Source organism: Capra hircus, chromosome 25 (assembly GCF_001704415.2).
Source record: "Capra hircus breed San Clemente chromosome 25, ASM170441v1, whole genome shotgun sequence".
NCBI classification, from domain to species: Eukaryota; Metazoa; Chordata; class Mammalia; order Artiodactyla; family Bovidae; genus Capra; species Capra hircus.
Genome location: NC_030832.1, coordinates 25,774,741 through 25,788,705, shown reverse-complemented (window position 1 = coordinate 25,788,705; position 13,965 = coordinate 25,774,741). Strand labels below are relative to the sequence as shown.

The 13,965-nt window shown below is 51.7% G+C and overlaps 1 protein-coding gene across 3 annotated transcripts; it reads left to right on the top strand.

The window, feature by feature from the left end:
- SPNS1 (sphingolipid transporter 1 (putative)) lies at positions 5,284-13,866 on the top strand. Of its 3 annotated transcripts, none has more exons than XM_018040783.1 (13): positions 5,287-5,641; positions 5,729-5,933; positions 6,030-6,095; positions 7,758-7,894; positions 9,064-9,215; positions 9,307-9,373; positions 10,166-10,311; positions 10,923-11,078; positions 11,355-11,544; positions 11,899-11,964; positions 12,469-12,567; positions 13,073-13,244; positions 13,523-13,863. In XM_018040783.1, the coding sequence occupies exons 2-13, from the start codon at positions 5,783-5,785 to the stop codon at positions 13,615-13,617; spliced, it is 1,497 nt and encodes a 498-aa protein (XP_017896272.1). In that variant the 5' UTR covers positions 5,287-5,641; positions 5,729-5,782; the 3' UTR covers positions 13,618-13,863. The 3 variants fall into 3 exon arrangements, with proteins under 3 accessions (XP_017896270.1, XP_017896272.1, XP_017896271.1); XM_018040782.1 differs by having other exon boundaries at positions 5,725-5,933; XM_018040781.1 differs by having other exon boundaries at positions 5,284-5,933; positions 13,523-13,866.

Genomic DNA, 13,965 nt, shown 5'->3' with positions numbered 1-13,965 from the left:
TTGAACCCCAACTCCCTGCATTGTAAAGTCTTAACCACTGGACTGCCAGGGAAGTCCCTCTAAGTTTCATTCTTGATACCTCTTTCATGGAGCCACACTCAGACAGTAAAAAATCTGCCTGCAATGCAGGAGACTGGGTTTGATCCCAGGGTCAGGAAGATCCCCTGGAAAAGGGAATGGCTACCCACTCCAGTATTCTTGCCTGGAGAACACCATGGACAGAAGAGCCTGGTGAGCTATATACAGTCCATGGGGTCTCAAAGAGTTGGATACGACTGAGCGACTAACACACACACACACCTCTTTCATTCCCATAGCTTCTCCATCACCAAATCAACTGCCCCAAAGCAGTTCACTTCCCTGCCTCTGTCCCATCCTGGTACAGGCCATCACAGCCTGCAGCCTAGTGCCACGGGTTGCTGCACCGCTGAACCCTTCCCATCCAGCCAGAGTGATTTTCTCAAATGCAAATCTGACTTCAAATGAAGGAAATCCTTAAACACGGCCCAGGCGCTGCCCAGCCTGCTCCCCACCTGCTCCCTAGCCAGCCTCCCGCTCTCACTGCCCTCCACACTGCCCTTTCAGATCCTTGTGTTCATTGTGCTTCCTTTTGTGACAGGGCCTTTGCACATGCTCTTCTGCTGCCTGACTCCTCCCCAACAACTGAGGTTTTATTCAGGAGCTTACTGAAAAACTGCTCCAAAGAGTGAGCAGGCAAGGTCAATTTACATGTATATATTTTGGTCAGGAAATACAAGCTGTCAATATGCTTTTTGGTAAAAGATTACTGCCAGTCACAAAGAACAGATTTCTCAGGGACTTCCCTGGCGGTCCAGCAGTTGGGACTCCACGCTTCCACTGCAGGGGGCACGGGTTTGCTCCCTGGTCAGGGAACTAAGATCCCGCATGCCCCAAGGTGTGGTCCCAAACAAACAGAAAACAAGAACAAAAAACAAAGAACAGTTTTCTCAAATTAATGATTATAGTACTTTTCTATGTAAGGGAAGATGCAACAATCAGGGTTCATTAAAATTCTTCTTGAAATGAGAAGAAGCATACCTAACAACCTGTTTATTCAAATCACAGCGCATCCTATTATCCTCAATTTCCTCTGTCTGGAGTACAAAGTGCTTCACCTGCCTATCAACTTAATCTCTTCATCTGAAGCACCGAGTGTGCTGTTGGTCAGCAGCTGCAGCAGCTTAGTCTTTGTAAGATGTTGAGCAAAATGCCTTTTTTTTTTTTTTTCACTTTTTCCCCGCTGCAGGTCTTCAGAGTGGCCCACAGACTTTTCTCTAGTTGAGGCACACGAGGACTTTTCAAGTTGTGGAGCATGAGCTCTAGGCTCGAAAAGTGAAATCAAAGTGTTAGTCCTTCTACTATCTGATTCTTTGTAACCCCATGGATTGCAGCCCATCAGGCTCCTCTGTCCAGGGGATTTTTCAGGCAAGAATACTGGAAAGGGTTGCCATTTCTTTCTCCAGGAGATCTTCCCGACTCAGGGATCGAACCCAGCTCTCCCACATTGCAGCCAGATTTTTTTTACTGTCTGAGCCACCACGGAAGCCCAGGCTTGAGGGCTAAGTGCTCTTATTTTGTTTGCAGAGCTCAAGGACCACTTCCTCAGAGAGGCTATCAAACTTCCCTGACCAGGTCAAATGCCCCTGTTATCAGGTCCTTATAACACCATATGCCAGACTTTTTTGTGACACTTGTCATAGATGAACTTTTTTCCCCAAAAAATTCCACATGTACTTACATTTCACAAACCACAATTTCCAGAGCAAAAAGTTGGGGTCCAGTTGAAACCAATAGACCTGTATGGATGTATTTATTTATCTGACCTTAAAGGAATTTTAATCTTACTTATCTGACCTTAAAGGAATTTTAATCGTGACATCCATAAAATTAAAGGACAGCTGGGGGAACTCACTGGCATCCAGTGATTAGGACTCCTCGCTTCTACTGCAGGGCATGGGTTCAACCTCTGGTTGGGGAACTAATACGGCCAAAAATAAAAGGTACCTGTACTTGGTGAAGAATCAAATATTTTTCCCATTTGCTAAAACCAATTAGCATCAAAATATTTGCCTTTATAACCAGAAAGTTTTATTTTCATTCATGTCCAGAGGTGCTTAATGGGATTTAATTTACATGTTTAAATCTACAGTTCAAAGAGTGTTAACTTCCTGGGTAGCTAAATGGTAGAGAATCCACCTGCAATGCAGGAGACTCCGGTTCAATCCCTGGGTCAGGAAGATCCCCTGGAGAAGCCCCAGTATTCTTGCCTGGGAAATTCCATGGACAAAGGAGCCTGGCTGGCTATGGTTCATGGGGTCACTAAAGAGTCGGAAACAACTTAGCAACTAAACAACAAGACTAGTTTTACTTAAGAGTGTATGTTTATTAACTGTAGCTTGGCGACTGGGGTGAGCAGATGCTTAACAACCCGGCTGTTTTGGTGCCAGGGCTCTGTTGTGTTCAAGTCCCCTTCGGGCTAGGAGTCTCCTTGTTGTTGTTTATTCACTGAGCCGTGTCTGCACTTTTCGACCGCATAAATTGCAGCACACCAGGCCTCCCTGTCCATCACCAACTCCTGGAGTTCACTCAAACTCATGTCCATTGAATCGGTGATGCCATCCAGCCATCTCATCCTCTGTTGTCCCCTTCTCCTTCTGCCCCCAATCCCGCTGAGCATCAGAGTCTTTTCCAGTGAGTCAACTCTTCATATGAGGTGGCCAAAGTATTGGAGTTTCAGCTTTAGCATCAGTCCTTCCAATGAACACCCAGGACTGATCTCCTTTAGAATGGACTGGTTGTATCTCCTTGCAGTCCAAGAGACTCTCAAGAGTCTTCTCCAACACCACAGTTCAAAAGCATCAATTCTTCAGCGCTCAGCTTTCTTCACAGTCCAACTCTCACATCCATGACCAACTCTCACATGACCACAGTTTAACCATAGCCTTGACTAGACGGACCTTTGTTGGCAAAGTAATGTCTCTGCTTTTGAATATGCTATCTAGCTTGGTCATAACTTTTCTTCCAAAGAGTAAGCATCTTTTAATTTCATGGCTGCAATCACCATCTGCAGTGATTTTGGAGCCCAAAAAAATAAAGTCTGCCACTGTTTCTACTGTTTCCCCATCTATTTCCCATGAAGTGATGGGACCAGATGCCATGATCTTCGTTTTCTGAATGTTGAGCTTTAAGCCAACTTTTTCACTCTTCTTTCACTTCATCAAGAGGATTTTTAGCTCCTCTTCACTTTCTGCCGTAAGGGTGGTGTCATCTGCAGATCTGAGGTTATTGATGTTTCTCCTGGCAATCTTGATTCCAGCTTGTGCTTCTTCCAGCCCAGCATTTCTCATGATGTACTCTGCATATAAGTTAAATAAGCAGGGTGACAAATATAGCCTTGACGTACTCCTTTTCCTGTTTGGAACCAGTCTGTTGTTCCATGTCCAGTTCTAACTGTTGCTTCCTGACCTGCATATAGGTTTCTCAAGAGGCAGGTCAGGTGGTCTGGTATTCCCATCTCTTTCAGAATTTTCCACAGTTTATTGTGATCCACACAGTCAAAGGCTTTGGTATAGTCAATAAAGCAGAAATAGATGTTTTTCTGGAACTCTCTTGCTCTCTTGCTTTTTCCATGATCCAGCAGATGCTGGCAATTTGATCTCTGGCTCCTCTGCCTTTTCTAAAACCAGCTTGAACATCTGGAAGTTCACGGTTCACGTATTGCTGAAGCCTGGCTTGGAGAATTTTGAGCATTACTTTACTAGGGTGTGAGATGAGTGCAATTGTGTGGTAGTTTGAGCATTCTTTGGCATTGCCTTTCTTTGGGATTGGAATGAAAACTGACCTTTTCCAGTCCTGTGGCCACTTTTGAGTTTTCAAAATTTGCTGGCATATTGAGTGCAGCACTTTCACAGCATCATCTTCCAGCATTTGAAATAGCTCAACTGGAATTCCCTCACCTCTAGTAGCTTTGTTCATAGTGATGCTTTCTAAGGCCCACTTGACTTCACATTCCAGGATATCTGGCTCTGGGTGAGTGATCACACCATCGTGATTGTCTTGGTTGTGAAGATCTTTTTTGTACAGTTCTTCTGTGTATTCTTGCCACCTCTTCTTAATATCTTTTGCTTCTGTTAGGTCCATACCATTTCTGTCCTTTATTGTGCCCATCTTTGCATGAAATGTTCCCTTGGTATCTCTGATTTTCTTGAAGAGATCTCTAGTCTTTCCCATTCTGTTGTTTTCCTCTATTTCTTTGCATTGATCCCCGAGGAAGGCTTTCTTCTCTCTCCTTGCTATTCTTTGGAACTCTGCATTCAGATGCTTATATTTTTCCTTTTCTCCTTTGCTTTTTGCTTCTCTTCTTTTCACAGCTATTTGTAAGGCCTCCCCAGACAGCCATTTTGCTTTTTTGCATTTCTTTTCCACGGGGATGTCTTGATCCCTGTCTCCTATACAGTGTAAGGAACCTCTGTCCATAGTTCATCAGGCCCTCTATCAGGTCTAGTCCCTTAAATCTATTTCTCACTTCCACTGTATAATCATAAGGGATTTGATTTAGGTCATACCTGAATGGTCTAGTGGTTTTCCCTACTTTCTTCATTTAAGTCTTAATTTGGCAATGAGTTCATGATCTGAGCCACAGTCCTTATCCCCTACCTATTTCAAGTGAGACCATCTGAGGGCGCAACGACCTTGGTCCCGCTGGGAGGCGAGGAAACACTGGCTCCAGAAGCCGCGGCTGGAGTGTGGGGACGCTTTCAACATCCGCTGGGAAAGAAAGTTCAGGGGTTTACCGGTAGCTGGGTTGGGGAACTGGAAAAGTAAGGACGGGGTCGCGCTGTTCACCACTCATTCATTCATCCAACAGGTATGAAAGCCCCAACCTGGACACCGTGGGGGAGAGAGTCAGAGCTGTTTGTTGGCACGTCTAGAGGCCATGGGGTCGCAAAGAGTCGGACACGACTGAGTGACTGAACTGAAATGTGAGATGTTTACTATTTCCAGAAGCTTTTAAGGCTCCATTATCTCATTAGATCTCCTTCGATAAGAGGTCTGCCCACTAGCGCTGCAGATAAGGAAGCCAGAGATTCAGAGCGGGGAGGCGCTGCACCAGTTCACCCAGACAACTTTAGCTCGCTGGTCACGGCGGGGACGCAGCCGGCGGAGGACTCCAGCGACCGGCAAGAGTCACCTGATGTGGGAGAGGCTGCGAGGCCGCAGGGGCGCGCTCGGCCTCCGTAGCCGCGTCGGGGCGCCAGAGCGTCTACCGCCCCAGCCCCTACTCCAGGGTCACATGACCGGCTCTTAGGCAACATGGCGGTGGCCGTATTGCAGCACCCTGTCTGAGTGACCGCGACTGCAAGTGGGCTCCTACCCGGGGCGAGGGGTGGCCTCAACCGGGGAGCAGAGGACCACAAACTCTCCTCAACCCGTTCCTGTCTCCGATCTCACCCGAGTTCCACTGGTCCCCTCCGCGCGGTGTGTCCGCCGGCGCGGGGACGCATGATAGAGCCCGGCTGCCATCCCCCGGCTCTGTGCTTCGGGGCAAGCTCCTCTCGTGTGTCCAGGCACATCTCCTTCGCCTGGGTTCCCTCCTTTCTCCAGCCTCCTCCCCTCGCAGGTGGGATCGTCGGTGGGACCGTAGCGCGGGCGGGCGCGGCCCACCGGGGCCATGTCCGGGTCCGACACCGCGCCCTTCCTCAGCCAGGCGGATGACACGGACGACGGGCCGGCGCCCGGCACCCCAGGGTTGCCGGGGTCCATGGGGAACCCGAAGTCCGAGGATCCCGAGGTCCTGGACCAGGAAGGACTGCAGCGCATCACGGGCTTGTCTTCGGGCCGTTCGGCTCTCATAGTGGCCGTGCTGTGTTACATCAATCTCCTCAACTACATGGACCGCTTCACCGTGGCTGGTACTGACTGTTGGGAGAAAGTTAGAAGAGGGGAAGGGAGCGGGGTCCTGAGTGGGGCTGCCTCGGACGGCCCATCCTGAGTCTTCTCCTTCCCAGGAGTCCTTCCGGACATTGAGCAGTTCTTTGACATCGGAGACGGTAGCTCCGGCCTCATCCAGACCGGTAAGTGGAGGCTAGGCACAGGCAGCGGCTCTTCTTTCTGTCCTGCCCTCCTTGAGGCCACATGCTGGCCTGCCTGGGGCCTCATTTTTGGGAGGTACTGTGACCAGAGCTAGGGGAGATGGCCTCGACTCTACCCTGAAGCTGTCTTGTTTGAATAGGACACCACATTTAAAGAGATTTCAAGAGGGAGTCAGTTTAGTGTGATGGTATTTAGGCAGACATGGGTTTAAACATCAGCTTTTCACTGAATGTGAGGGTAGGTAAGGCCCTCAGTTTCTCTAAGCCTCACTTTCCTTGTGGGTGAGATGGAACTCATAATAACCAGACTCACCTCCTAGGGCTGATGTGAGGATTAAATGAGGTAATGCCTGTGAAGTGGCTTGTGCAATGTTGGCAAATGGTAGGCACCCAGTAAATAGTGGCAGGAGGGGAAGAGGTGAGTGTTACTTGTTCAGAACTTCGGGATTCATGGGAGAGGCAAAGCCAAGACCTACTCCTCTTTACCTTCCTTCCCTCCTTCATTCATTTCTGAGCACCTACCTGTGCCAGGCTCTGGAGGAAGTGCTGATGACATCCAAAGAGCATGGCAAGACCTCGTACTCTCATTGTCTTCTAATCCTTTTTATCAGCCAAAAAATCTGGGTTGTTATTCTTATTTTATAAAGGAAGTAGGTAGTATTTTTATAAAGAAAAAATATTTTTAAAGCTATACTTTTATAAAGAAACTGAGGCTTGGAGAAAAGTTAAGACTTTCCTAGGGTCATACAACAAGTTTGAAGCAGAAGAGGAGTTTGAAACAAGGTCTTGCAGTGTTTTTTGCTCCACTCCGGGCCACTAAGGAAATGGAGATATCTAAGCCAAAGTTGGGTGGAATGAGAACGGGATCACAGGTCCAGTTCTGCCCAGCTCTAAAGAGTTATTGAGTTAGAGAAGAAACAGGTCTTTCTTGGCAACCTTGTTCACGTTTTCATTCAACTCATGTTTGCTGGGCACCTGTTTTGTGCCAGGCATTGTGTTAAGGGATGGAAACACAGTCATGCCCATTACAGGCAAGGTCTTTTTCTTCCTGGAGCTAACGTTTTGCTGCGCATGAGGGGGCAACAGTCCCTAAACTACAATGAGATAGTGTTCTATAGGAATAACTGTTATGTCAAAGAAGACAGAGTAGATGAGATAGAGAGAGATTGGATATGTGGTGGTTGGGAAGGTTTCTGAGCCGAAGGTAAAGGAGCTGAAGTCTGTGAAGCTCAGGCGAGAGGAGAGATTGTTCGAGATGGAGAGGACAGCATCTCCATAGCCTTCAATACCAAAGCCTTAAGTTGGTACTGAACTTGGCAGTTGGACCATTGGGGTGCAGAGTGGAAACGTGGATAAGCGTGAGTTTGGAGAGGTAGGGAGGGGCTGGATCAGATAAGATTTCGGGCCAGGGTATGGAGGATAGGATAAGTCAGCTGGGCCATCCATTCTACAGTGGAAGATTTGAAAGACATTACAGATGGGGTTGGACGACTACTCCCCTATCCCAACCCATCCACACCCCAAAAGGAAGCTGTGATGGTTTCAGGATCGGGAGTTATTCTATCCCTCTTCATCCTCCCAAGCTGGGGTGGAGGGTCGGGTAGGGGTACTGAGGCTGGGCTGTGACTCTCTGCTTCCCCCCAGTGTTCATCTCCAGTTACATGGTGTTGGCACCTGTATTTGGCTACCTGGGTGACAGGTACAATCGGAAGTATCTCATGTGCGGGGGCATTGCCTTCTGGTCTCTGGTGACACTGGGGTCGTCCTTCATCCCCAGAGAGGTGAGGTCCCATGCTGGTTCCTGCTTCCACCCCCTGCCCCCACCCCCTGCCCCAGCCCTCCCATCAGTCTTTGTTGCTGCTCTTTGGAGTCACTGCAGAGTGGGCCTGGGGAGCTTGTGTGCTTCCCTTGGTCCTTACCATCTTTTATCCCTTGCCTGCCTAAATCATCTGCCCACCCCATCCTCTCCCCTGTTCTTCCAGAACCTTCTTCTGTCCATCATCCCCTCTCGCCCTTTGACTGGCGATTGACTCCTTCCACTGCGTACCAAACGCTCCCGTTCCTCTGCCATGGGAAAAACCTTACCCAACTGCCCTCTGTTTGTCTTCCTATTCCTGGCCAGACTTCCCCAAAGGACCCCTTACCCCAGCTCCAGTCTGGGTGAAGGGGCAACCGGTCAAAGGCTGTGCTTTGCCTGTACTTCCTCTCCTCACACTCCCGCCTTGAGCACCGCTGGCTTACCTGCCCCCTCCACTCCATTGCCAAAGTCAACAGGGCCCTCTCAGTTGCTAACTGTAGCTCCCAACTTCCTAGGCCTGTTCTCCCTTAATCTCCTGCGAGCCTCTGGCTCTGTTGACCCACTTCTTCCTTCCAGAAACTCTTCTGACTTCTCGGACTCCCCTCTTCTGGTTTTCACCCCGCCTCCCTGGCTGTTGCTTCTTTACAGAACTCTCCTCTGTCTGTTGTCACTCTCTGCCCTGGGACTCTGTCTCCTCAGCCCCAGACACTATGTACTCTCCTTGGGTGATCGTGCCTTGTCCTTAGCTTCTGGTGTCTTTGGCAGACAAATAACCCCCCACCTAAGATCATTATTCATTGCTGCGGTGTCTTGGATGGGTGGATGAGATAGAAATAAAGATTTATTTTGTACCAGTAGGTGCAAAATAATGAATAGACCTTTTGTGGTCCAGTTCTCACAGTAGTTATGTGAACAAGTTGTTGTTATTATCCCCTTTTGCAGATAAGGAAACTGAGGCTCAGAGAGGTTAAGTTGCTTTCTCACAGTCACAGCTAGTAAGTAGTGGAGCCAGGATTCAAGCTCAGGTCTGTTTGCTTCTGAAACCCAGGCCTCTCCTGCTATCCCCGCCACCTCCCCAGAGCGGGCTGGTGAGATTGGCGGGGAGGCTGGCCGCAGAGCAGGGTGCCACCTCCCCCATATCTCATTCCCCAGCGATTCTGGCTGCTCCTCCTGACCCGGGGCCTGGTGGGGGTTGGGGAGGCCAGTTACTCCACCATCGCGCCCACCCTCATCGCTGACCTCTTCGTGGCAGACCAGCGGAGCCGGATGCTCAGCGTCTTCTACTTTGCCATCCCAGTGGGCAGGTGAGTGGACCTCGAGCCTGATAGAGAGGCAGGAGGGCCTCACCTGGGATGTGACTGACCAGCTGTCTCCTCCCCCACCCTCTTTCCCCAGTGGTCTGGGTTACATTGCAGGCTCCAAAGTGAAGGATGTGGCCGGAGATTGGCACTGGGCTCTGCGGGTGAGTTGGGTCACAGCCTGGGAGAAGGTCAGCAATATGCTCACTGATGCACCCTTTTTTACCTTCAGGCACCCCCCCCCCCCTTTTAAGGCATTGCTCACTCTGCTAAGCCTGCGGGAAACATGCCCTCACCATGAAGCCACATACTAGATAAAACTCTTGGTTACAGGTGACAGAAGCCACTGTAAACTGTAAGCCCCTTAATGGGACTGTATTGGAAAGTCCCAGGGTGAGCTTCAGATAAAGCTGGATCCAGGACACCACACTGTCCCAGGAACTTGCTCATCTTTTCTCTCAGCTCTACTTTCCCCTGTGTTATCTTCATTCTCAAGCAAGTGAAAGCTCCACGTGTTTATCTTCCCATTTAGAAACTTTAGCAGCCTGGGTCCTTGAGCAGTAGTCCTGGATGGTGTCTGATTAGTTGAATGCAGGTCACATGCCTTCCACTGAATCAACCACCAAGGCCTGGGAGGTTAACGTGACTCTTGTTGGCTAAGTCTGGATTTCAGGCCCCACCCTGTTTGAACCAAATAGGGAGTGGTTTCCCAAAAGAAAGTTAGGGAAAGTCCGTTGTTACCAAGGAGGGAGCAGTTAGGCTTGAAGAAACCGGGTCCATTGACAGTGACAGTCATCCCTCCCCTCAGTCACAGGTTTAGCTTCCTTGAGCCAGCACTCACTGGTTGTTTGAGGTCTCAGGCCCTGAGTTGCCTTTACACACGCGTATGGTCTCTCATTCCCCAGGGTTGAGCACCTCCCAGCCTGTTCCCTTCCTGAAGCCCACTCTTTCCCCAGGTGACGCCAGGTCTAGGAGTGCTGGCTGTCGTGCTGCTGTTCCTGGTAGTACGGGAGCCACCAAGGGGAGCTGTGGAGCGCCACTCAGACTCGCCGCCCCTGAACCCCACCTCGTGGTGGGCAGATCTGAGGGCTCTGGCAAGAAAGTGAGTTTCAGTTCAGTCGCTCAGTCGTGTCCGACTCTTTGCGACCTCAGGGATTGCGGCATGCCAGGCTTCTCTGTCCATCACCAACTCCCGGAGCTTGCTGAAACTCATGTCCATCGAGTCGGTGATGCCATCCAACCATCTCATCCTCTGTCATCCCCTTCTCCTCCCGCCTTCAGTCTTTCCCAGCATCAGGGTCTTTTCCAGTGAGTTATTTCTTCAAATCAGGTGGCCAAAGTATTGGAGTTTCAGCTTCAGCATCAGTCCTTCCAATGAATATTCAGGACTGATTTCCTTTACTGGAAACTGACTGGTTTAATCTGAGTTTAGTTGGAACCTAACATCTGAGGGCCCCAGGGAGGCCCTGGGGTCTGTTTTGAGATTTACATGGGTGTGGTCTTTGTTGTGTTCTATCCGATGACCCTACCCCAAGGCAAGGAATGCTTGACCCCTTTGTGGCAGCTGCCTGAATTACAGGCCCAGATCCTGGAGCTGGAACCACCATTATACCCAGTGCCCAGGCAATTCAAATAAGCCAGAGAGGGAGAACAGAGGTCTCTGACCCTGATGCCTCAGTGGAGTCTAACTTCCTCCCTCCCGATTGTCCGCAGTCCCAGCTTCATCCTGTCTTCCCTTGGTTTCACTGCCGTGGCCTTTGTCACGGGCTCCCTGGCTCTTTGGGCCCCTGCTTTCTTGCTGCGTTCCCGTGTGGTCTTGGGGGAGACCCCACCCTGCCTTCCTGGAGACTCCTGCTCTTCCTCTGACAGGTACCTGGATGGGGACTGGGCTGGCGGGCCCTGCAGGTGGCAGGGGATGAAGTGGAGAGGGTCTGTGATTCAGACACAGCCACTTCCTCTCGCAGAGTCTCAGTTTCCTGGTCTGGGAGTAGGTGTCTTCCTCTTGGAGCTTTGTGCACCATGGGGTTCTGTGCCTAGATAGACCTGGGTTGTGAGCGTGGCTGCGATGGACCATCCCTGGGCCTTGGGGGTGAGGGGGCTTGGCAAGCAGAAGGACTAGCCCCCCTTTTCCTCCCTGTCCCCTAGTCTCATCTTCGGACTCATCACCTGCCTCACTGGGGTCCTGGGTGTGGGCCTCGGCGTGGAGATCAGCCGCCGCCTTCGCCGCACCAACCCCCGGGCTGACCCGCTGGTTTGTGCTGCTGGCCTCCTGGGCTCTGCACCCTTCCTCTTCCTGGCCCTCGCCTGCGCCCGTGGCAGCATTGTGGCCACCTATGTGAGTATCCAGCAGGTGTCTAGGGGGGTGGTCTAGGTCCAGGGTGGAGGGATGGTGCACTGAGGGGCAGAATTGGGGTCAGAGCCGACTCTGGAGCAGGAATGCCTGGATTTGCATCTCAGCTCTGGCCATTCTTAGCTGTGTGACATTGGGCAAGTGACTTAACCTTTCTGTGCTCAGTGTCAGCTGCTGTAAAATGGGAATGCTAGTAGCACCTGTCTCCAAGGGGTGTTGTGAGGGTCAAAGGAATTAATAGAGGGGCCTGGTACCTGGTGAGCCCTCCACATGTCTGCTCATGTTGTGGTGAGACCCACCCCATCCCCCCTCCTTCACCACCTACCTCCCATCCTCCAGATTTTCATTTTTATTGGAGAGACACTGTTGTCCATGAACTGGGCCATCGTGGCTGATATTCTGCTGGTAAGTAGGTGTCTGGCCCAAGGTTACCCCAGTGGCTGATGGGAGCGGGCGGTGGGTAGGAAACTTCATGTGTGCTAAGTCACTTCAGTCGTGTCCGATTCTTTGCGACCCTATCAACACTGTACCCCTCCAGGCTCCTCTGTCCATGGGATTCTCCAGGCAAGAATACTGGAGTGGGTTGCCAGGCCCTCCTTCAGGGGATCTTCCTGACTCAGGGATTGAACTCACTTCTCTTATGTCTCCTGCACTGGAAGGCGGGTTCTTTACCACTAGCGCCACCTGGGAAGCCCCATAGGGAACCTCACTTGTCTTGAATTGTAGTGGTCATCCCTTTTTCAGAACCTAGCCCTGAGACTGACTTCCAGCCCCAAGTGGGCCTGTAGTTTGGGCCTGCCCTGCCCTTCATCCCAGCCACACCTCTGAGCTGTGGTTCCCCTGATGTCAGCCTAGGGTGTGCCTTGCTCCTCTCCTTACCCTCTGCCTCCTGCTCCTCTCTCCCACCAGTACGTGGTGATCCCCACACGACGCTCCACTGCTGAAGCCTTCCAGATTGTACTGTCCCACCTGCTAGGTGATGCTGGGAGCCCGTATCTCATTGGTTCGGTGAGCAGGACCTCTTGGCCAGGCCTGGGCTGGGCTTCAGGGGGACCCTACGTTCCTGGCACCAGCCAGTCACCAGCGGCCGAATTAGAGGGTCCAGTCCAAGTGAGGCATCCGAGTCCCTGTGCCACGCACCCCTCACCTCGAAGCCTCAGCTCGGCCGGCAGGATTTTGTCTTGGTAGATTTCCACCGGTGAGGTCCTGGCTTAAATCTTCTTCTTTCTTCTGGAGTTTGGGGGTTTCCTTTCCATGCCTTCTTCTGACTTTTCTTTTCCTTCTTTTTTTTTTTTTAAGATTTTTTTGATGAAAAATTCTGCAAAGTGTTTGTTGAATTTGTTACAGTATTGCTTCTGTTTTATGTTTCGGTTTGTTGGCTGTGAGGCATGCGGGATCTTAGCTCCCCGACCAGGGGTCAAACCCGCGCCCCTTGCGCTGGAAGGCCAAGTCTTAGCTACTGGACCGCCAGGGAAGTCCCTCTCTTGACTTTTCTTTCCCTGTCTCCCTGCAGATCTCTGACCGCCTGCGCCGGGACTGGCCCCCCTCCTTCTTGTCCGAGTTCCGGGCCCTGCAGTTCTCACTCATGCTCTGCGCCTTCGTGGGGGCACTCGGGGGCGCGGCCTTCCTGGGCACCGCCATCTTCATCGAGAGCGACCGCCGGCAGGCTCAGCTGCACGTGCAGGGTCGGTCGGGCCTCCCCTCTGTCCGTCCACAGTTCCCTGTCTAGCTTCATGATGCTGCCTGCTTGTCTGTCTGTCTGCCCGCCCAGCCCTGTGTACCTGGCCTCTCTCAGTCCTCAGCCCTCCCCTTCCTCGGCTTCGGGGCTGCCTGACCCATGAGCTCATGCCCTGCTGTGTGCCCATCTCTGCTGCCCTGTCCATTTGCCACTGCTTGTTTGTCCCGTTCTGGGCCTGTGTCTGTCTGTCCATCCAGCCCTGGCTCTGATTCTCTTCCGTGGCAGGTCTGTTGCCTGAAACCGGGCCCACCGATGACCGGATTGTGGTGCCCCAGCGAGGACGCTCCACCCGGGTCCCTGTGTCCAGTGTGCTTATCTGAGGGATCACCGCTTGCTATCTGCAGACCTATCACAGCTGGCCCTGGGCCCACCCCAGGAGGTGCCCAGGCCCCAACTCCTCGGCTAGCCCGTTTTCCGGGAGGGGCCTTGGGCCGTGTTCCAGCTCCCACACACTACATGGGTGGCCAAGTGGGGACACTGGGGGCTCGGGACGGGGTAGCCCCTGCCCCTGGAGCAGCCCTGGGGGCTCGGTGCTATTTGTAACTGAATAAAATTTGTAGCCAGAACCCCAAGTGCCTGCTGGAGTCTCTCTGGGTTAGGGACCTCTGATCTCTGGATGGTGGGGGATGCCCCCCCTCTACCCCCAGGGTCCCAGCGGCTGTCGGGTG

Excerpts from the sequence above, each read along its gene's own strand:
- SPNS1 (XM_018040781.1), top strand. The coding sequence starts at position 5,693 with ATGTCCGGGTCCGACACCGCGCCCTTCCTCAGCCAGGCGGATGACACG. Across the intron at positions 7,895-9,063 it reads CGTCCTTCATCCCCAGAGAG|CGATTCTGGCTGCTCCTCCT; the intron begins GTGAGGTCCCAT and ends CTCATTCCCCAG. Across the intron at positions 11,545-11,898 it reads GCAGCATTGTGGCCACCTAT|ATTTTCATTTTTATTGGAGA; the intron begins GTGAGTATCCAG and ends CCCATCCTCCAG.